At 37.2% G+C, this 24,745-nt stretch overlaps 1 protein-coding gene across 4 annotated transcripts in view; it reads right to left on the bottom strand.

Annotated features, from left to right (window-relative positions):
• Positions 1-24,745, bottom strand: part of LOC124721237 (rho GTPase-activating protein 190) — a 301,992-nt gene that overhangs the window by 102,886 nt on the left and 174,361 nt on the right. For 2 of the 4 annotated variants that reach the window (XM_047246094.1, XM_047246095.1), the window contains exon 18: positions 11,116-11,241. The exons of the other annotated variants lie outside the window; for them this stretch is intronic. In XM_047246094.1, the coding sequence (XP_047102050.1) occupies positions 11,116-11,241 (126 nt within the window). The remainder of the gene's footprint in view (positions 1-11,115; positions 11,242-24,745) is intronic. 4 annotated transcript variants of the gene reach the window in all.

Genomic DNA, 24,745 nt, shown 5'->3' with positions numbered 1-24,745 from the left:
TTAGTTTATTTTGCATAAAGCTAAAAAAGAATATGGCTAAGCACTTACCAAGGACCATCAGAACATATCGAAACAGTGACAGTGGATCACTACAGAGTAGCCCAATAAAAGTAAAATTTGCTGACTGCATTAACACCCCTATTTATATATCTGCAGGCCTGTGACTTTTAACTGTTCACAATCTGACATTTGAATTAAATGACAAGCACTACATACAGAAGATGAATACATCTATGATGATGGCTTCTACATTGTGTGTATCAGGGCATCAGAACACTACAAGAATGTTGGCAACATGTCACTGACATTCGTGGGAAATATGTACAGAAATACAAGCTGAAAGCTTTATAACAAAAGCTGTACATGTCAGATCAGATACAGTGTGTTTTCTAATAAACTATTTGTCTGCTCTATAGCAGCCTTCATACTCCCGACTGGATGAAATCATCTTAAATCTTGATTCAGTGCCAATGTTGTAACCAGTATTCCAACAACTTGGAGTAACCATAGGACTGTAGTACAAGCTGACTATACATCAAACAAGAGATCAGTCATTAATACAAGTTAGGCTGGCATTCAGTTCAGACTCTGGCATTAAACCAATTAAAACAAAATATTTATCACAGGTTTGTAATAAGCAGGAGAAAATTGAATAAATACAAAAAAAAAGATAGCAAATGGGAGAAAAAGTTAATTCAAATAACTTATACTCCAAGTGAGTCTATTGGTGGAGTACTGCAAAAACGAATGCCCCAGAAATTAGATGATAATCAAGTCTTCAATGAAAGACAAATATAGTATGTCATTACCAGACACAGATGTGTGTTCCCTTCCATTTCCTTTCCTTCCCTTCCCTCCCCACACTTCACCACTCTATGAGGTCTCTCTTCTTGGTTTAGTGAAACTGAAAAAGAGCATATGCGTCTGCTCTGTTTTTTCCTTAGCATTCCAGAAAATATTAGTAGACTGGTATTGAAAACCAAATAAATCTTTACCACAGGCACTGAGGCTGAGGCGGAGGAGGAGGAGGAGGAGGCAGCAGATGACATTAGAAATTCAACTGTGTGAAATACAGTAGAAAGCACTGGGCATGTTGTAAAAGTTAACAGAGACAACTGTGAGATAAATGTGGTTCCAGTAGAATGTAAATAATTGAGGAATAAAGGAGACCACTCACTGAGTGCTGGCAAAATGTAGCTGTGTGTGTGTGTGTGTGTGTGTGTGTGTGTGTGTGTGTGTGTGTGTGTGTGTGTGGGGGGGGGGGGGGGGTGTCTAATAATATTAAAAGAAGTGCTGCACTTTTTTTGGGTAGCCACATATCTTGATGACTATGCCTGCCATGATGATGCATTACAACAGAAAATTACTGGATTGAAGCTTGTTTACTGCTTTATACACATAATTTAGCAATTATTTACAGGTTATATAAAACTTTTCATCATTTCAGCCTTAATACAATAGTCATCATAACTGTATTTGTAATGGTCAGTCTAGATTGTAGATGTTTTACATATGCTTGACATTATACGTGTGTCTGAATGAGAAGATTACACCACAATGCATCTGATGATGGCCTTTGCCCAAAACTAGTAATACTCTGAACTGTGCGCAAAACAATTTAAATATAAGGTGTCTGTAACAAAGTACTGAGAAATGTAGACTTGAATACAGAATTAGTGATTTCAATTGATAACCCATGATCACTCAAATGCTTATATTTGTACGTACGTAAACTTTTAATTACTTTTAAATCCCATATTTCCTTTAACGTCAATGGACCACTGCAATTGGACGTACAATGAGCTAGACAATTAATTTTTCTTCAATCTCACGGAACGTTAAACAAAAATGTAAGTTCATTGACATTACTGTATAGAGACAAGGCATGAAAAAATTATTTTAGGGTCATAAATTTCTTCCAATAATAATGACAAAGTGTATCACAAATTTTCAGAAGTACAATGAAAAGTAAGAAATAAACAAAATAATGGTACTTTTCTTTTGTGTTATTATAATAAAGTGACTGAATAGTTAAACTGAATTGTTAACACTGTCAATATGTCATTTTACTTGACAGAATTCTCTAATATAACTTTTTTGGCAGACAATCACTCTATGAAAGAGACTGTGGTGGTTTTATGGAATGAACAGATGAACAGTTGAACAGATCATGTGCAATTTTCAAAAATATGAAATATGGTTCCTACAATGTTAGCTATTCAATACTCATAAAACCACATAATCATTAATGTATGGGATGACGAGATGGATGGGAAGAACCCAAAAGTAATAATAATCCTTTTCTTGCAGGCACAGAAAGGCAGTTACAGATTCTCCTCAAAATTGTCTCAATTACACACAGTTTTGAATTAGTTAATCAGCTGCTATTTATATGGAAGTATCATTTACAAGCCGTACCAGGTGAGTTGTGTGTGCATGAAACTATTGCCATTTTGTTTTTAGGACAAAAACTGCTTGACGGTCAATGCTACGTGAGTGGGGATGTTATCATGGTGGAGTCAATCCTTCGATCACAAATGATCAGGCCAATGTAGGACAAATTTCTTATGTGGTACCACATGAAATCAGTTTAGAACCAGAAGGTAGTAAAGTTGGTTAGCTGTGGTGTCTTGAGGAATAAAATCATAACTGGCTCTTGTTCAAGAAACAAATTGGCTTCATTGTCATGTTGGTCCACACATAGCTTTCTGTCTTTGTTTGTAGGAATGAAGCATGCTTCCACTGGAACAGTTTTTGCATGGTTTCTGATTATAGCCATAATATCACTTATCATCTGTGACGATTTTTTTTTTTAAACATTGACAATAGGGTGTCTTTCTGTCAGGTCCGCAACTGCAAAATTCCAGAACACAAGTCATTCTTTCAATCCTTGGCTCTATTCAGTAAAGTCAATGAACTTTTATTAAACACTGCATGTGCTCCAAACTAAAGGCTGCTTTTCAAGGATGATGGTTGCTCAACTGATATAAAACAGTAGATAGAACTGGTACCTAATATGAAAACCTGTTACTATCACATATCTGCTTGTAGGGAAGGAATTCTTGTGAGGATCAGCAATTAATAATTATCAAAATAATACTGTAACTGAGTTGTAACTACCATGCAAGTACTGTATTTCACACTGGACTCTATAAAACATTTAACAGGGTAGGATTTGCCAACAAAAATAACTTGAATTTTTGCCATTCATTTGCTTTATAGTTAGTTAAGCAAAAAATATTCAATAATAACAATTACATGGTTTTCCTAGTGCTATTATAAGTTCTGTGGTTTAAAATATGTTAACATTGTGTGGCACTGTAATAAGCTGCCTCAGAGCCCCATCTTGTGATCTAATACCCACAGATAAATTCTTTGGGAGCAGTTGGGAAGGCACTCAGCATTTATCCATTCTGCTACATGAAGCAGCAGATTTCCACTGCGGAAGTTATGACACATAACAGTTTAGAATGTGCTGTGTTGTGTAAACTTGTAAGCAGTCTTTTTCTTGCACATTGTGCAAAACTGAACATATAGTAATTTTAAGTACAAAGCACATAGAAAAGATTCTGTTTTTAAATATCAACTCTTATTTGTTGAAGGGTGCATGGATACATTGTTTACAACATTCACCAACTTAGTCTATTAGTCTGGATCTTAAATAAAATTGATCTCAAATTTCTTGTTTTACTGTTACAATAATGCAAAACATTTTGTTGGTTTCAACAAACTTCGTGGCCTACATAAGAATTTCATAGCCCATTATTTACAATTCATGATTTATATCACCCTTAAATTGTAGTTACTTCTGAGTCAACTACTTCAACAAATAGCTCATTTTCAACATGATTACGTGTAAATTTGGCACATTGCTTCCACAAGTAATTCAAATTTTTAAAACAAAAAGTATACAGTATGTAATTAAATATAATTCATGGAATGCAACTTCCTTGTATGTGCATTACAGGTAACTGAGCATTTGTTTAGTGTAAAGCCACTGGAAACTACACTTGTCACTTGTATCGGGTCATAGTATAATAATGATACTGAACAGTCTGTTAAATATTGCTGCTACTCTTTATGTGTGAGATCACCTGTTTTGTACGTAACAGATAATATTTAACACTTTGGGTCCTGAGCTGTAAAGTGGAAACTTAAATCTGGCTGTTTTACTATATTTTCAGCTATTATAACTATTGGCACATTTACAGTATAGTAATAATAATTTACTAATGACAATTTTCATGTTTTTAATTTGAAATAGTGTATAATACCTTGCTTTTGATTGTCTGAAAAAGAGGAAACAATTGTCAGGTGTATTTACGCAGGATTTTTCAGAAAAAAGCAACATGATTATTTTACACAAAGGTTTAATAATGAAGAATACAGAATGTCTTATGTACAGTGACCATATCTGAGGAGATCATATCAAACAGTGTCCTGCTTTGTACAGTAAAGTTTAGGGCACTGTAATTGCACAGAGCGACTTCGCACTCACTACATCAGTGTATTTTATTTTTGCATCATGCTTTTCCAGTAAGTTTCTAGTCTTTGAGAACGCTCTACTCATTTCTGTGAGGCCAGTTCCTTTCCACATCAATAGTGGGAAGGTAGGAGAATGGGAACTCTAACTTCCTTATGTTCTGTTGGGCATACCTATTAATTTGTCCTGTAAGTTTTCTTCATCACAGAATGTGTTAGGAAATATGGGTAAGTCCGCCTTTGAAGGTGTAATGCTTCAAATCTCCTTTCTACCAGGAGTGCTAGCATCATCACAAGGTATGTAGGAGAACTTCTGTGAAGTATGGATAGTCGTTGTTGATGTTCTGGCATAAGTACAGCTGTGAGGCCAGTTCGTGAATTGGGCTTGGATAGGTCAGTCCGTACAGCACTTGCCCACGAAAGGAAAAGGTCCCTGGCTCGAGTCCAGGTCCTGCAAACAGTTTTAACCTTCCAGAAAGTTTCAAATCAGTGCACACTCCACTGTAGAGTGAAAATTCATTCCGGATTTTTCACATTCTTTGCAATACACTGATTATGCCCTGCACTCCTTCGTTACTGTAAATGAAAGCTCATTCCAACATAGATTTACAGTTCTAAAAGCATCAACCAAGACAAACTGCAGTATGCTTAAAAGAACAAATTATGAATACTTTCTTATTAGTTCTGTTTGTCTGTAACCATTTTCTCATCCCACAATCAGATTTAAATTATTTTAAAACAAAACATAATCCATTTTTCAGTTAACCTGTCACTTAAAATATTATTCCAAGACACTCAATACTTCTTTCTATATGTTATCCCATATCATTGTAAGACAATAATGTAAGCTCGTTTTGCCTACAGGAATGGTCATAGTTTTAATCTGATGAGATATACTAATCATTTTCCTGTAATATACCATAATTTGAGTTCGGCCACAACTTGTTGATGTAGAAATAACCAAAGATACATTGAGAACAGTAAAAATGCCTGAGAATGTGCCTTGGTCCTTCATGTGAATTACAAATTTGCCTTGATGCTGACTGATGCACAGTGGGGTGCAGAATAACACTGTGTAAATATCAAATTTGTTGCCACAGGACAGCACTGTGAGATTAATAGTCTTGTCAAGGAAAATATGACAACAGCTGAAATTTGGAAAAGATTGACAATACTGTATGAGAAATAAATGCTGTCAGAAGAAGAAGTGTGCAAATTGTGTAGACAGATTGTTGTAGGCCACAAGATGGTTACAAATGAAATGCATGTGCATGTTCAAACAACTACTCAGACTGCAGTGAATGTGTTGAATAATTCATTAAGTAACAGTGCACGATACTGCAGCAGAGGTGAACCTCAGTGCAACTAGTATACAGACTATCACCCACAAGTGTCTACTCTTTTTGAAACAGTGTGTGAGGTGGACATCTTGCAATCTCATATTTGTTTGTAAGTAGGTGCACAAGACAATTTGTGAACAGTTTCTGAACCAATTTAAAGTCAAAATCGGTTCCTAACTGTAATCGATTGTCACATATAACAAAGTATGTATGTATTATCTTACATCCAAGACTTAACAAACCAGCATAGAATGATATATACATCCCCAGCCAACCACTAAAAGTTAATCGTATGTAAGGAAGATGTCGGGCTGTCTTCAGGAACATGAAAGATGTCATAATGTGGATTTTTAAAAATATAGTATTACAATTGATGTCAAATATTATTTATTGTTAATAAATCTTACTTTATGTAACACCATCTGGAAGAAGGCATAATGTTGTCAGGGAAAGTAATTCTTTTTCACAATAATGTCCTGTACCATTTGGCACAGAGGATCATAACAACACTGGAACAATACAATGGAACCCTTTGTTGTCCATCCTCGCACCCCACGTCATTCAAAGAACTAGCACTTGTTTCAAGATATGTGAATTACTTGTCCTGCACCGTCTACAACAGTAGCCAACATTGTTATACATCAATGAAGTAATGAAATTCTCACAATGATGGCAGCCATGTATTGACTCAGGTAAATAATTTACAAAATCCACAAACTTCATTGAATGTTCTCATGTTTGTACAGAGCAACAGAAAAATTCTCGGTCTGACATGAACAATCCTGTTATCTTCCTTATACACTATACAATATTTCACAAAGCACTGTATCATACATGAGAAAGAGCATTTCATATCATTATTAGCCAATTCTACATGGAAACTGAATGAGATAAAAATGATCATATGCAACCCTACAGGCTCTAATTTGTCTTGGCTTCTCTTCACATGTCTCATGCGCAACATACAAGGGCTATTCAGAAAGTAACTCATGTTTCGGCACTGTAAGGCAAAAGATGGTGCCACCATCCCAAACGTGGAGTTGGAACATCTACTGATTCATTATGCATCGGGTTGTGGTCATTTGCAGTGCATACTGCCTTTGCTTTGTCCCATGTGAATGTTTAAAATGTGTGCAGCAACAGAAAATCCATCGAGTTGTGAAGTGCTATGAGTGATTAGATTTTTGTTTGGCAAAAAGCTGAGACCAACTGAAATTAATCAAAACCTTTGTGTGGTGTAATGAGTGAAGCCACAGTGAGACAATGATGCATCATGTTTGTAACAATGACTGCACTAATGTTCATGAGGGTGTATGAAGTGGCCAATTGAGTATTGTCAACACTGAACTGGTTCAAAAATCAATCAAAAGATTCACGAAAACATTGTGAAACATTAAAAAAATTGACAAGAGCAATACAAGACAAACATAAAGTTGCATTCCAAGTTGTTTTTTTTTTTTTTTTTTTTTTTTTTTTTTTTTTTTTTTTTTTTTTTTTTTAAAAAATTCATGACAACACACAACCCTACATAGCCATCCCAACTTCAAGGATCTTGGGTGGTTTCAGATTGGAGGATTTTGGCTACCCAGGACAATGCATGGCTCTACACAGCTATTCGAACTCCAAGGTTCTTGGATGGTTTCAGATGAAACATTATGGCCACCCACCAAAAGAAATTAACAAAAACAATACAAAACAAGCATAGAGGAAACTTGAATACCAAGGTTTTTTTATTCATGACAACGCATGGCTCTACATAGCCATTCGAACTCTAAGTGTCTTGGATGGTTTCTGTTGGGAACATTTTGGCCACTCAACATATAGAGCCGACTTTTCCCCCCCCGAGTGATTTTTCACTTACTTCCACACATGAAGACCTAATTAGCAACACAGTGCTTCAACAATGACAAGAAATTGCATGCAAGCACCTGTGCATGGTTGAAGTCTCAGGTGTTAACATTCTATGTATCAATATTTAAGGACTGATTTAAAAAATTCTAATTAATACTGTATGGTCCATTCATCATTTTTCCTGCATCTGTATGCACACTGAACATCCAGTGTTGGTGAAAACTTTGATAACATGTTGATTGACTGTATTGTAAATGTTCTGTCAGGGATCAAACTGGTGACCACACAGGTGACAACAACTAGTGGGTACAGCTAATAGTCTGTTCAGGGGCATAGTTAATTTCTTGTTGTGATTATTATGCTCCTGTCCAAGATTAATTCAAATGTTTCCAAAGTCATGGTAGCTTGATATGTATAAACACAAATACTACACTTCATACATTTTATTTTCTTCATTGTTGTGCATTCTTCATTTTTAAAGTCTGTGCAGGATATAGAAAACTAAATCACTTACATGAGACTTTGTACAATGATCAGACAATAGTACAGTACTATGATCTTTATTATAAACCAACATTTAAATACTTTACCACCTTAACACTTGAGATCTGCAAATGGGTGCAATTTTATATTGATTCTTTTATTGATATTGTTTAGTTCACAAGTGAAACTCACTTGCAAGAGAACAGAAGCTCTTCATGATCTAAATCTAGGGAATCTCTTCAGTCATTTATCATTAGAAAAGTACTATACGTGGCATACTAGAGTAAGTGCTGAAACTTTTAATTAGTTACACATTCAGTTAAGATAGATGAAAAACTTTTCTCCTCTTACCCTATGATGAATGGTGATGAGAGAATATGCAGAGAAAGTAAGAAATCAAATAAAATAAAAAGGCATAAAACAAAGTTCCCACTGCTTCTACCTGCATTTACCAACAGCAGAAGAGGAGAAATTATGAAATGGCAACCAAATTTGTATACACAAGATAGCATACTAACATTTACCTGTAAAGTAAATTGGTGGATTGTTCTAAGAAATATCTGAGAGGATATGTCCAACATTTTATCAATGATCCAGTGGTCTATGTGCCGTATTGAATATGATTAGATCTACTATACAACACAAATGTTTTGTTCAATTCAGTCGAGCACCATGCCAATTCTCTAGTACATTACAACTTACCACAAAGAATTTAAGATATCCTCTTATTTGATCCCTGTGTGTAAAAGGTAGTTTCCCAATTGTTAATACTGATTAGTGAGCTATGTAGTATGTAGTGGAATGTGTCTTAGTAGGAGTGTGTGGCAAAGCAGAGTTATTTTAGTAACTATATTCAATAAAACAGTTAACATGTTTAATGAATATACAGCTGTAAATAGTCAAAAAGGATTACTATGACAAGCAGAAAATTAGCAAAGAGAGGAAATGTAACTTTGCAGAGCAAATAAAAGTTTACAGTGAAAGCCTTTGGAATACAGTGATGGACATGAACAAACCAAGATCAAGGCAGTGACAAGCAAAAGCGAACAAGTTTTGTTTTAGGAGAAGAAACAGGACAGCTGCTTGGTAAAAGAAAAAAAGGAGCTTGGGCAAGCTGAAATGAAACAAACAAATGAATGTGAAAAAAAGATAGTAAACAGTCCAAGGGAGATGCTACTGAGCTACTCCTTTAGCAGCTTGTTTTGTAAATGTTCATCATTTCTCATGCTATCATGTGAGTGTAAAAAGAAACAGAATGAACTTATTCACAGAAATCACTTATAATGAAGGGAATATCTGGATTGTCAAAGTAATACACAAGGAGGAAAAATAAAGAAGAAAATGTGACAAACCTAAACATGGTAGTCTCAAATGTTCTATATAATGGAAGTTTCTATGCTTATGCTCCTAGGGGCAGGGAACGGAACAAAATAAAACTAGTACCGTTGTTACTGAATGATCAGGTATTATGTTCCATATTCTGACATTTTTGGAGAACCACGGATAGAAATATTTGTGTGTGGATGTAAAATAATGGTGAGCACAGTAGAAAGTTGACTTGAAGTTGGTTTTTTAGTCTTTACAGTAAAACAAATAACAGATAGGCAAGAGAACATGGATTTTCTTCTACATACTCTTCCTGAACATAAAAACACTTTTTTACAGTTTGGTACTTTTTAGTGTCAGCAGTAAGGGAACTGGTCCGACTAGTGAACTGCATGTATGTAGTACATAGTGAAATGAATCTCAGTGGCAGTGCAGAGTTGTTTTAGTTGTATATTCAGTTAAACATGTTTAATACATGTACAGCTGTAAATAGGCAAAAAGGATTATTATGGCATGTAGACATGGAGTTTTTATTCTACACAGATGATAAAAATTCTAAAACATTTGACATGAAAATTACTGCAAGACACTCTAAACTTTGACTCTTATAATCTATTTTTTCCCACTGAAACATTAGTATAAATTTCTTATTTTCCAAAATGCAAACAATACCTATTATCTCACAAGTGCCAACAAATAACAAAGTTATTGGTGTCTCTGAGACTGGCAAATTATTAATCAGCTTGTGCAAACACTAAACAAATCAAACTTGTCACTATAGAAGTTCCAAAATGGGCATCCTCTTATGATGTACACAAACTTCACCAATCCCATTTTTATCTGATATAATAGTTTACTGAAATTTGGAATTCTTCAGGAAAATAGAGAACTGCTATTCGTAACCTGGATAAGTAATGAGATGAAGCTATTCAACACAATCTAGGCAGTTAATGCAAATGAAATGTGAAATTTAAGCCAATCGCTTTTCAGAAATTAAAATGGTGACTTATTTAGTATCTGAAAACAAATGTGATGTGTCCAATTAATGAGCAATACTTAAAGGAAATACATTTTGCATTACTAATCCTAAATACCAACACAAATGCCAAAAGGTCATTACAGTTCATGAAGAGAATGTTAAATTTACACCATGCACTCAATTTTACGTTACAGGATTTGCATCAATTACAGCAAATATTAATTTCACTTAAAAAGCTCTACAATTACTCACATAATATGAAGAAATAACACTTTGAACTCCTTGTGTGTATCTGCCAGTTGTTCCTAAGCTTATATCTCATTTGTGAATGAAGGGCTTCTTATGACATGGTTAGACCACTACACACAGTTTTGAGGCACCTGCCATGCATTTTACAGCAGATTTATAATAGACCTTAGCAATCCACATGTAAATAATGTAAATGCAAGAAGAGGTAACTGCTTCTGCCTGCATTTAATAGACTATGTTTCCAACAAAAAGTATTCCATGCAAATGTTCTCCAAGTAAGCATAAAATTGTTAACAAGGTAGAAGGACGGACTATTTCATTAGATTAATAATTCTGTTTACAGCTTAAAGCCAGCATTATAGAGTTCAAGCATCTGACACATGCAATAAAGATGCACAAAGTTACATGTTGTATCTTCCAAGCTGGTATGAGAACCCGCAGCCAGAATAGGTGGCTTCAGCAGGCGATGAGGGATGTGGTCTGGAGGTGCTGGCTCTGGAGGAGTGGTGGGTTGGGGGTACACCTGAAAATCTGCACAATTCATTGCCACTTTAAAACAATACTATAATATGTAAATGCAAATCAGCATATGTTTTAAAACATAACCATTAGGTGAAGAAAGCCCTTTAACAGATGTAAGCAACAATCCCCACAAAACCTATTTTCAAGCAAAAGCAAGCTCTAATTGCAACATCATTACATGTAGTTCTTGCTTTAAATTTCATTTTTTTCTCCGCACCAATACTGATTAGAAATGTGAGAATTAGTACTTTTAAACAAAGATTAGCTATGATTTAATAATTTTTACAGCAGCTTTCATTACAGCACATGACTTTTACTAACAATTTGTAAAGCAGCCGCACATGAACAACATGACCACTACAGAACTCGAAAACGGTGTTGTGATAAATGACTTAAATAAGTGCCCACTCTGTTGACAATTATACAGTTTTCATTTAATGATTCAATGAACCCCAAACTGAAAATAGTTGCAAAAATTGTCTCCTTGACCATAAGCTGAAATTTAATTAGAAAGTTACTTTTGGCTACACTATTGTAAACAGTAACTGGCTGTTCACATGCTTAGACCCGTTAACTTGTGAAGAAGTTTTAGGTAGTCTTCAAAGGAAATAGACCATTTTCAACTGAGAGATAGTCCATAAGTAATTTACATCTACAATTTTGCAAAATCAAATGAACTCAAAGAAAAACAGTTTCTTGGCAGTTTTGTCAAGTTATAAACACACACAGTGCTATGCAGAGATCTAAAAACTGGTGCAAATAAAAAGAAGAGTTTTTGTTAAAACTTGAATTAAAAGGAAAATATAGTAGCTGATTAATTACTGACTAAAGAGGTTGAACTAGATATTCTGACATAAGATAAAATTAAAAACCTTTTCCACACTCAACTCATCGCTGCATAAAACAGATGACTGGGTGTTACTAAGGCAAATTTCTGCCACCTTAGTGCAGTATAAGAAGCACTCAATTAAAATATGATGCAACGAAGCTGCTGTGCCAGAAGCACCAAAAATTTATAGGTCCTTTCCCTGTAGGTGTGGGTACGAATGCTATGAAAATGTGAAATTCTTAATCTTAATAATGTAACAATGGACATTCCAGGTTGAAATATCAACATTATTATGAAAAGGATAGATTGCTACTCACCATAACGATGACATGTTGAATGGCAATGAGGCACAAAGAAAAGGCTGTTACACATTGAGCTTTCAACCAAAGCCTCAGAAAGGAAACAGATACACATTCACACAAGCAACCACATCTCATGCACATATGCTAGCCAGCCAAAAGCTTGATGTGTAACAGTCTTTTCATTCTGCTTGTCTGCAATGCAACCTGTCACCTTTACAGTGAATAGTAATCTATCCTTTTCATAATATTCTTAATAATGTAACCACTTTCCATCAGAAAGATGTCTACCAGGTCTTTGTAGTTGGCTTCACTTGGCGTAGCTTTATGTGTTGTATCAACAGCCACTCTCCTGCTGGCACATGACCTTCTCCTGAACAGTAACGGTATGGCACACTGCATCACAGAAAGTTCTTCATTGGCATTTCTGGCTGTTGCATTAGCTTGTCACATGCCCTAGTACCCATCAGAACAGTATGTCCTTCCCTTGCATCTTTAATATCACAAGGTTTTCTTTGGTGTTCCAGATCACTTTGTTAGTACAATTATTGATTTTTCTGAAAGTGCCTTCAGGAACGCAATGAGATCTGCATCAAATACTGTAAATGTCTTTGGAAGACAGAGCTAAAAACACTGTAGGGAAAACAGTTGAGCCTCTGACTGCCTCTCCTTGGTTGGAAGCATCATATTTCTTGTACTCTAGTTAAATTTCAAAACAACATGGACATCATTAACAGCCAAGCTGGATATTTATTCCAACTTTGGTTAAAGCATTCATGCCATAATGCCACAGACAGATTTTTAAGCTGCTCCTTTTCTTGGACCCCAAAGAACTTTGTTAGTGCATTAAAGCTCATCAGATTATGTGCAAGTAACAAGTCAAATTTATAATCTGGGGTAGAGGGAATAATCTCATTTTAAATGCATGTTGCAACAAAAGAAATTTTTACTAGATAGGGGGTAGTAGCTTAACTGTTTTGTTATATATGCTGGGTATGAGGCTTCACTCAAGTTTCTTCTATTCTAGCTAACACACTCGTGGTAAAATTTATCTAAAACTTTCAGATTAAAATGCTGTGGTGTGGCGTAAGTAGCACAGATGTCCTCTAGGTGGGACCGTACAAATGCCTTATAAAGCAACAGGAAGACCTTATCCCACCCAAGACCTTGCATTAAAAATTTCAAAATATTTAGTGTTTTCAGAGACTTTGATTTTATATTTATTAGCTATGGCAACAAATTTAAGTTTTTAATCAAACATGAGGTTCAAGACCTAACTTCTCCTTTAAAACTAAGAACAGTATTTCTTGGCTGCGAATACAATTTACATAATGTGAAGGACACTCAAACAACCTAAAATCAAAGATGGTACAATAGTCTATATTAAACTGAGTGACAGTCCAAATCCGCAATAGCTATTTATTGTATTTTCACAGTATGATGACCAGTTTCATATCCTGGAGGTATATCTTCAGGTCATGTAAAACTAATATTTCATGTGCCATGACTCCAAGGTGCAAGTGCACATAAAAACATGTCATGTTGTTTACGTGCACATGCACCAAATTCTTTAGCTGTGGTTGCCCGACCTATAATGTTATTTGTAATTTCAATGTATTGTAAAGATAATGTGCATAGTTTAGAACTGACATGCACAGATGTTGTGTTGCAGAATTTATAACTTGACTTTCGTGCCCAGCTTTCAGACTTCATCAACTCCTGCAGTTGGCAAACAGTAGTTAAGAAGCTGAAAGCAGAACAAAAATTCCCCCAACAAACATCATTACTTTGAGTAAACAACATATTATCCACTCAATATTGATAGCATTGTCTGACCAAATAAGACTGCAATGTAATGGGCTGGTGGCCAGGAAATAATCAATAATTTATTTGTTACAACATTAGGAAAAGGATAGTTGCTACTCACCATATAGTGGAGATGCAGTCACAGACAGGCACAACAAAGAGATTGTCATAAAAAAATGAGCTTTTGGCCAAAAAGGTCTTTGTCGAAAACACACACACACACACACACACACACACACACACACACACACAACCGCAGTCTCTGGCACAGTTGTGCCTACCTGTGACTCAGCATCTCTGCTATATGGTGAGTAGCAACTATCCTTTTCATAATATCATTACATTCCATCCTAGATTTACCATTATTAGTTACAGTGCATTTTACATGTATCTATACCTTCTGAACCCAGACTGGAAGAGAGTTGGTAGCCTCATGGGCTCAAGAAATGATATTAAGAGGCAGTTTATAATGTGCTCAAATTTCTTCCTAATGCAACTGTTGAGAGCCCTGAAATGATAGCTACCTAGGTTTGCACAGCGGTATTTGGCTTCCTGTGAATTTACCAAACTGAAATTCAGATAGCATTACATATCAACTATTTACTGTATCAATCTACATTACTGTGAACAGCCATCTGAAACACTAACTGGTCATTGTGTAATGGGCTGTATAGGAATCTGCACAGAAGTATCCACCTACACCTGATCACCAAGAGACATTAATCATTCCACAAGAATGTACCTGATGACATTAGAATGAATGTTTCAACAGGCTGATGGGTCAGAGTCATATCTGGTATATATCAATTTTGGTGGCTTCCTTTTGGCTGGTGATATGTCTGGCAATTTAATTCTGGTGAGAAACAGACACTTGAATGCAACTATATAACTATATTCTGTTTTACAACACTGGCTAGGATAGGAAAATTACGAGATGGATCAATGACTGAGGACAATGCTATTAATTTGATAAAGTGTGTGCCTTTCCCTGGACCTAAAATACTGATATTTTTTGGTAGAAGGAACCTTTTCATCCTTCACCCCAAGGCACATACTTGTATACGCAGAGAGCATTATTGCACATGATGGGCATAGAGTGCTACTGCACACAGTGGACGCTGAAGTGTCTGAGGAGAAAAATGGGTGAGGGAGTTGACTCGTAAGTTGCAACATCAATAGGATTATGAGGTAGAGGATACAGTGAACAGACCATAAGTCCATGCTTATATTAAGTGTATAAATTTCTTCAGCTACAATCTGAAATATACCTTACGACATCCATGTTGGACAGTGGTTAGGAAACTGCAACTGTTTGTGACAACAAAAGGTAATTAAAACAATTATCTGTGTCAGTCACTTTGAGTGACTGAATGTTAAGTATTAGAAGAATATAAAAAGAAGAGCCAAAGAAACTGGTAAATCTGCCGAATATCATGTAGTGCCCCGCGAGCATGCAAAAGTGCCACAACAAAACGTGGCATGGACTCGACTAATGTCTGATGTAGTGCTGGAAGGAATTGACACCATACAACCTGTTGGGTTGTGTATAAATCCGTAAGTGTACGATGGGGTGGATATCTCTTCTGAACAGCACATTGCAAGGCATCCCAGATATGCTCAATAATGTTCATGTATGGGGAGTCTGGTGGCCAGTGGAAGTGTTTAAACTCAGGAGAGTGTTCTTGGAGCCACTCTGTAGCAATTCTGGACGTATGTGGTGTTGTCAGACTAGAACTGCCCAAGTCCGTTGGAAAGCATAATGGACATGAATGGATGCAGGTGATCAGACAAGATGCTTACATGTGTGTCACCTGTCAGAGTTTAATCTAGACATGTCAGGGGCCCCATATCACTCCAACTGCATACACCATTACAGAGCCTCCACCGGCCTGAACAGTCCCCTGCTGACATGCAGGATCCATAGATTCATGAGGTTGTCTCCATATCCGTACACATCTATCCGCACAATATAATTTGAAATGAGACTTGTCCAATCAGGCAAAATGTTTCCAGTCATCAACAGTCCAATGTTGGTAATGACGGGCCCAGGCGAGGCATATAGCTTGATGTTGTGCAGTCGTCAAGGGTACACGAGTGGGCCTTAGGCTCCAAAAGCTCATATCAATGATGTTTCGCTGAATGGTTCACATGCTGACACTTGTTGATGGCCTAGCACTGAAATCTGTAGCAATTTGCAGAAGGGTGGCACTTCTGTCACATTGAACGATTCTCTTCAGTTGTCATTGTCCTTTTCTTGCAGGAGCTTCTTCCGGCTGCAGCGATGTCAGAGATTTGATGTTTTACCAGGTTCCTGATAGTCACGATATATTCGTGAAATGGTCACATGGGAAAATCCCTATTCATTGCTAGCTTGGAGACGCTGTGTCCCATCGCTCGTGCGCCGACTATAACACCACATTCAAACTCACTTATATCTTGATAACATACCATTGCAGCAACAGTAACCAATCTAACAACTGCGTCATACACTTGTCGTCTTATCAACTGTCGTATTCTGCCTGTTTACATATCTCGGTATTTGAATATGCATGCCTATACCAGTTTCTTTGGTGCTTCAGTGTAGGAGGAACAGACTGAGTGCTGTAAGATGATTCTCACTCCACCCTCAACTCTGTTTCCTTGCAGGTCATCCACTCTGTGCAGATTGGTATCTGATGTTTTAAAATGGGTTTATGGAAAAGATATGCAAGCATCCCATGTGCCAATGGATTCAACTTCAGCTTCACAAGTTTCAAAATCATTTACATTTTTGTGAAGTACGAGAAACATTCATCAAAGAGGATATTTCTTTCCCCCAATATCTATTCTGCAGCTAGTATTTTGGATGGGAAGTAAAGGTTACAATGGGCTCTTTAGTTCATAGTTCATGCAGATCGGAGTCAAGTTCAAACATTTTGTCTGAAGGTTTTGCCACCCTTTCCTCTGACTGTACCTTGTTCTTTCTTAAAAATTTCTGCTTTAATTCCGGTGATGTGGGCCACAGAGGAGACACCTTACTGCTTTGTTCCTCAGATTTTATGTTCACGGCAACCTGCTGGGCATTAACAGCAACCTCTTTGACTCCTGGTTTGTGCAGGGTCATTCCTTTAGTACACATGCACTCACAAACATAAATGTCTGCGTTAATTTCTGTTACCTGTTTTTCATGAAACATTTACTTCTATTGTTGCTTTTCTTGCAGCTGACACAAATGACACATGAAAGGGAGAGGTTACAGAACCTCGTATTCCATTTCTGATTCAGTGTACAGTGTTTTATTTTGCAAATTTATTAAATTTTTCTTTCTGTTAGTACACATGGCAAGTCCTACTCCAAATATGGTGTGTGTTTGAGCAGCACATGCATGTTTCTGGGGAGGAATAAGAGCCTACTTTGCGGATGTCTTTCTTCCATCCTCCACATCTTATCTCTGAAGGTGTGTAACAGGGTACAGGTTTTTGTACATAAGATATTACTAACACACAGAAATATCCAACCTCAATGTGTTCAGAAGGTATTGGTGAAATTAATGTAAAAATGAATACAGGAAGTTTTCTGTAACTTCTCAATTTATTTCAATATGTTCTTTACCTCAATGATACCTCCTATTTTCCAACCCCTTTGCAACATAGTTTTATACATACACATAACATTGCTGCCACTTAAAACATCCTTACCATAGTTCAAGGTGTAGTAATTCTTGATTAGTATGAGATATTGGCCTAGATTCTTGTTCTGCAATAAATGGTCCCTTTTTGGGCTTTAGCAGTTTCTTTACGGGGTGTCATTTTGAAGTCATTTGATACATTTCAGAATAGCAGTTTTATTTTTCAACAATTCATGGACACAGGAGGAGTATAACATTTCAAATGACTCTTTCTCTCTCTTTATTAATATATACATATTTTAGTACTGTTGTGGCCTGATACTAGCATTGGATGTTAATCTAGTTCAATCATCATCTGGAGGACTATCAGACAAGCCCTGTGTTGTGAGTTTTCATTTGTTGTTTGTTTGGATACATACATAGTCTCACAAGATGTTGGGGAAATACACATCAACTTGGATATAGATTTGCATATCTGAGCCAGCTTTTTACAAATGTGGCGTGGCAGTTGGTTTTCCAGGAAATCTTTTCCTACAGGAACGCCATTACATTCAAGCTTACAATTTACTCCACATCTGTTCCACAGACAGGGTTCAGTTATATCGGTTTGTGATTCCATGTATCTGATCCCTTACAATTGGAAGTAATGCCTCCCTATTATAATCATCAGAGACCGATGCTGAATGAAACTTTATTATTATTATTATTATTATTATTATTATTATTATTATTTAATACTCGAATTAGGAAAGCTGCTGATTCACTTCAAAATGCAGCAGGCTACCTTGCAGAGCCTGAGACCTCATACATTTACAGTAATTTAAACTTAAACTTTTTTCAATACTTCTGGTGATTATTTCAGCAGCAGCCATAGTAGTAGTAGTTGTCATAGTAGTAGAAGTAGTAGCAGCAGCAGTTTAGATTAAGCACGTGGTGTATTGCATGGACCCAAAGAATGTAGATTCTTATTGACATGGGACATATCAGAAAGGTATCGTATAGAATATATTTATTTTACAGACTGATTAACATGCTTAAATTCAATGTTCATTCCACATATCTTTGGTAAAATGGTCCTCAGGAGAGACAATGCGGGGGAGGGGGGGGGGGGGGGTGCCAAGAGCAGCTAGCATTAGCATGGACTGCTAATGAATAGCATTGTGTTATGTTCAGCAATGAGTTGCATTTCTGTACTAGCCCCGATGAGCATCGTCAGGTCCCATTTTTCCGACATTTTGAAGAGGCACATTGTGTTACTCCTTGTGTCATGGTGTATGAAGCCATGAAGAATGACTTCAGGTCACAGCTGGTAGTGAATGAAAGAAACTCCGATGGCACAACGGTGCATCGTAGATATCCTGAGGCCTCATGTGTTATATCTTGTATGTATCATGGTGCCATTTTTAAACAGGGCATTGCCCATACACACATGGCAAACATCACTATGAACTGTCAGCCTGATGTTGAGGAACTGCTGTGGCCAGCAAGATCCAGAATGTCCCCTATAGAACACGTATGGGAGCAGCACGCATGAAAACTCCATCTCAGAATATCAAGGACTGGTTACTAGAGTTGTGCACCAGCTTACCCAGGAGAGTATATAATGGCTTTATGTCATCCTTCCCAAGTGAATTAGTACATGAATCCAAGCCAGACGGTTGCAACATCTTACTGATAAGTGGGTTCATACTGACTCTATATTGTAATCAACAAAATAACATCACATTCCCTCTCAATGCACGAAGTTTCATTTTGTTTTCTCCTCCACTTCTGTATGCTTCCATTTTTTTGTTGTTGGGCAGTGTATGTAAATTAAGCACGCAAAATAATTATAAGGCATTGATAACAAAAAACTTTCAAAAAAACATTACAACACATATTTATCTAATCGTAATATTATATAGACATCTAATGCTGTTAAGCTGTAAAACAGACTGTTCTTATCACCGTTACTGAATTTGTGAACTACAGGAGTTGGACAAAAACATGGAAACACTGCAAGAAACACATTCTTGAACATAAATGTAGATGCCAGCCAAGCCTGCAGGTTGTGCTGTTGTATTTGACAACGTCCTCAATATGTTGCAAGTGTCAATTATGGTCAGCATTGTGTTCTTTGTAATTATGAGTGCATTATGTCGAAGCTAAGTAAATTCGAAAGTAGGCAAATTACTGGTGCTATATGGTGGGGTCTTCTGTAACCAAGGTAGCCATAGTGTTTGCTGTTTTAAGCAGCACCATATCGAAGATTTATACCACACACAGGGAAAGCAGAAAAACGTCATTTGCTAAGTCACAATGTTGATGAAAGCATGTATTGAGTGATCATGATAGACAGTCACTGAAGGGGATCGTAACAAAGAATAGAAGGAAAAATGATGCAAAAGTTACTGAAGAACTGAATGCTGCAATTGCGAACCCTTTCAGCACCCAAACAACATGAAGGGATCTCCATAAGCAGAGAATTGCAGTGTGAGCTGGAATTCCAAAACCACTCATAAGTGATGTAAATATCTGTAACAGGAAAATGTGGTGCTGAAGCCATACAACTTGGACTATGGAGCAATGGAAGAAATTAATTTGGTTGGAAGAGTCTTGTTGCACACCATTTCCCACATCCTGCCGAGTTTACATCCCAAGAGTGAAATATGGTGTGAGCTTGATAATTTGGGCAGCTGCATCATAGTATTCTGTGGGACATGTCGTCATTCTGCAAGGTCTCATTACTGCCAAGGATTATGTGGTCATTTTGGCTAATCAGGTCCATTCCATTGTACAAAGTTTTTCTACAATGGTGATGCTCTGTTCCAAGGTGGCAGGACCCATGTTCATACAGGTCACATTGTCCAGGATTGGTTTTGTGAGCACGAGGATGAATGTCACATCTTCCCTGGCCACAAGTCACCACCATAGATATAAATATTGTTGAGCCTTTGTGACCTACTTTGGAGAGAAGGGTGCATGATCACTATCCATCTCAATCATTGTTACCTGAACACTTTCCTCTATTTTGCAAAAAGAATGGTATAACATTGCCTTGAGAACCATGCTGTACCTATATTTATCCATTCTGAGATGACTGGAAGCTGTTTTGAAGGCCAATGGTTTCCTACACCGTATTAGGCAAGGTAGTGTGTTGTGTTTTTGGTGTTTTCATATTTTTGTTCACCCACTGTATTTGGTTGGGAAAAAAAGGATAATAATTAATGGCAAATTCCATTAAGCAATAAATACCTGAAGTACGAAAAGTTACAATGCCCAGTTCTTTAACACGTTTCCACACTATGATGTTGAATTCAGACCACAGTTTCCACTTTGCAACTTTGGACATTGGGACAACTTAGCATGGCTTACAGAGTAAACCCTAAATTATTATACACACCACATGACATTACGGAATGAAAGTGCGTGGGAGTATGCCAGCATTTTCATTTTATGTTGAACATGTCTGACAGAACTAGCATTATAAATAATGATTTGATACAGCTTTTCAGAGGCTCTATAGTACGCTCTTCTCAACAGAATTTACCGTCACTCTGAAGACCCATAGAGGTCTCCGCACCATCGTGCCGTAAGCTGTGGCGGCGCGCGCCTCCTGGCCCGCTTTTAGTGTGAGGGCGCCACAGTGAAACATGTGGTCCCAGCGGCCAATAGCGGCATCCTCGATAGCATACTTAAGCGCCTGCTTTGCGCTCAGCCAGCAGTCTAACATCGTGTTGTGTCTCAGGACATATTGTCTCAGACAGCGTATTGACTCCGCGTTTCTATTCCAGTGGACGTGGTTGTCTTGTTTGGTTCGTTACTCTGTTGTCTGTTCTTGTTGTGTCGTAAGGTCCTCCGTTGGTCGTGTCCATCCTCTCCCGTTGTGTTGTTGTTTGCGGGCCGCTCCGCAGGTCCCGCCGCGTTTCTGTCACTACTAGTCTGCAACCGTTCCGGTCGCCGTTACAACAAAGATCTTAAAACTTTCAACTTATTATAGCCAAGTCTTCTTATTTTATGCATTTACTGAATGGAAATCTCTTATAGGTTCTGAACTACCGTATTTACTCGAGTCTAAGCCGCACTCGAATCTAAGCCGCACTCGAATCTAAGCCGCACTCGAATCTAAGCCGCACCTGACGGGTACCCTTCCTTTTTCACGTGCTTCGTCTGGTTTGAATTGATTGCTTATTTTTCTTTGATCTGATAAGCACAGTTTTCTTTGTTATAGGTGTCACTCTACGCTGAAAATGCATTACTGTACTGTGTCATGCATTGTTTGTCGTACTCTGATACTGCGTATTTACGGCCTGTCGCCGATCGCGGCATGGCTTGCTTTTGAGCGCGCTACCGCCGCTTACAAATAAAAAAAAAGAAAAAGAGAGAGAGAGAGAGAGGAATCGTCTCATTAGCGAAACAATGGCAAGAGACTGCTACTTGTTGTTACTCACACTGCTGCTTCCTTTGATAATGATTAACAAGAACCAAATAATAGACTGCGTATGATAGAAGATGTTCTTTCTGAACGAGAGTTTAGCGAAAATTTTTCTCCATTTGAAAATCTTTGCAGGCGCCTCTTTAGTACATTGCATTCTGCACAGAAATTAGAGTCATCTTAGATTTAAAAATCTAGCCAATTGCATCGCTTCATTTCTGACTGTATCACTGATTAGCATAAGAATAATACGAATATAAACATGACATGATATGTACATTCTTCTGCGTTTGCTGTTGTCTCACTCTAGTTTTGTGGTTTATTACGCGGACAGGATTTAAATGAGATAGTAGCAAACACGAAACAATACATGGCAAAATGTTTATATTCGTATTATTCTTATGGTGACGAGAATACTGCATGTGATTCACAATTTATAAAAGTTCGTATTAGCAACCATCTCTTCTCACAGATAGGAAAAAATTCAGAACGTAGAGTTGGCCATATTGACAAACATCCTAAACATTCTTGCCAGTCCGGTTTTCGTAGTACATTGAAATGCTGCTACATTCGAAGATGAACAATACGGAATTAGTATTTACTTCATTGGATAATGTATGAAAATGCAGTGGTCGAAACTCGGCGCGGAGAAAAAAAGCTTGTCTTCCACCCTTTTTTTTAATTTATTTACTGACGCAGAGGTTTTGGCGCCAGTATTTATCTTTGTGCCTACAAAGCATGCTTGTGTAGCGCTACATATATTCGACGGCAGAACTAAGTTGTGGCGGCACCCACCGACATTTTTAAGAACTTCCGCTTGCTTTGCACTCGATTCTAAGCCGCAGGCGGTTTTTTGGATTACAAAAACCGGAAAAAAGTGCGGCTTAGGTTCGAGTAAATATGGTACATATAATAAGTATTTTCAAACCATTAAGTACTGTCCATCAAAATTTCCATTACTAGTTCTTTCTAACACTGCAGTTTCAATATTTGTGTCATCTGTATACAAAGCAAACTTAGCAACTGTCAGTGCACCTAGTGAAACGTCAGTAATACACACAGGATGGAACTTGGAGACAGAAACATGTAATTACTTTCCAACCATGGGTAGAAGCTTAATTCATGGGCTTTTTCATCTTGGCAACCTTTGTTTCCTTCTAGAAAGATACCAACTGAACAGTCTGTAGCATTTACAGGTTCATTTAATAAGCATGAAAGCATCACAGAGATGCTCAAGCCACTCCAGTGGCAGACAATGCAAGGGAGGCATTCTGCATCACAGTATGGTCTACTGTTAGAGAGCATACATTCCTACAAGTGTCAACCAACATATTGCTTCCTCCAATGTACGTCTCGCAGATTTGAGTCAACACAGGGACTTAACAGCAATCAATCTTCTCAAGAACCCTAAGTGACTGGAACAAGAATAGGGGGAAGTGGTACTAGTAAACAAAGTAGTCTCTGACGCACACCATTAAGGTAGTTTGCGTAAGATAGATGTAGACTGCCTGTGGTGCCATAATGTTCTAATTTATTAAGAGACTGTTGTGAGCCATGCAGTCAAATGCCTTTAGAAAGTATCAGTCTCACTGAATGTGCAACCGACTTCTCAACACTGAAACTCTCCAGAAAGTAAAAAAAAAAAAAAAAAAAATATTTGGACATTAATTGTGATCAGATGGTTAAGAAGCTGCTTATACATAATATCTTCTAAAACTCTGGAGCATACTATCAAAAGTAAAACTGGATGATGGTATTTCTTTATCCTTTTTCTTGTGTAGAGGTTTAACTTCAGCATATTCTAGTCAATCAGGGAATTTTCAGTGATAACTGGTCAAAAGTTTTAGCAAAAAAATTACTAGGCACAACTACATAGCTGACTGACTTGTGAGGGCAGCTACTTAGATCTGATGAAAAACACACCTGAACTAGTTTGATTCAGTTAACACAGATGAGGGGATCAGTGATCACAATGTTGTTGTAACATCAATGACTATATCTACATTTACACTCAGGAAATCACTGTGAAGTGTATGGCAGAGGGTAATTCACATTTTACCACATATTAGGAGTTCATCCTGTTCCATTTGCATATCTAGCATGGGAAGAAATTACTCCTTACATGCATCTGTGCACATCATAATTAGTCTAATCTTGTATTCACAACCCCTATGAGAGTGATACATAGGAGGTAATATTGGGTCTAGAAACTTTGTAAGCAGGCTTTCGCAGGATAGACAGCATCCATCTTCAAGCATCTATGGGTTCAAGTTTTACTGAATTTCCATAAAACACATATCTGACCACTCATGCTGCTCTTCATTGTATGAGTTCAATATCCCCACTTAGCCCTACTTGGTATGTATCCAACACACTTGAGCAATATTCTAGGGTTGGTCAGTGAAATGTTTGGTAAGTAATCCTAATTGTAGACTTATTGTATTTTCCCAATATTCAACAAATGAACTCGAGTCTACTCCCCCCTTACCTAAAACTTTCCATATCTCAAGAAACTGTTTCACCCTGGAATTTGTACCTGATTCCAATTGTGCCACACT

This window comes from Schistocerca piceifrons, chromosome X, assembly GCF_021461385.2.
Source record: "Schistocerca piceifrons isolate TAMUIC-IGC-003096 chromosome X, iqSchPice1.1, whole genome shotgun sequence".
In the NCBI taxonomy this organism is placed as follows: Eukaryota; Metazoa; Arthropoda; class Insecta; order Orthoptera; family Acrididae; genus Schistocerca; species Schistocerca piceifrons.
This window is presented reverse-complemented; position numbering and strand designations above follow the sequence as displayed.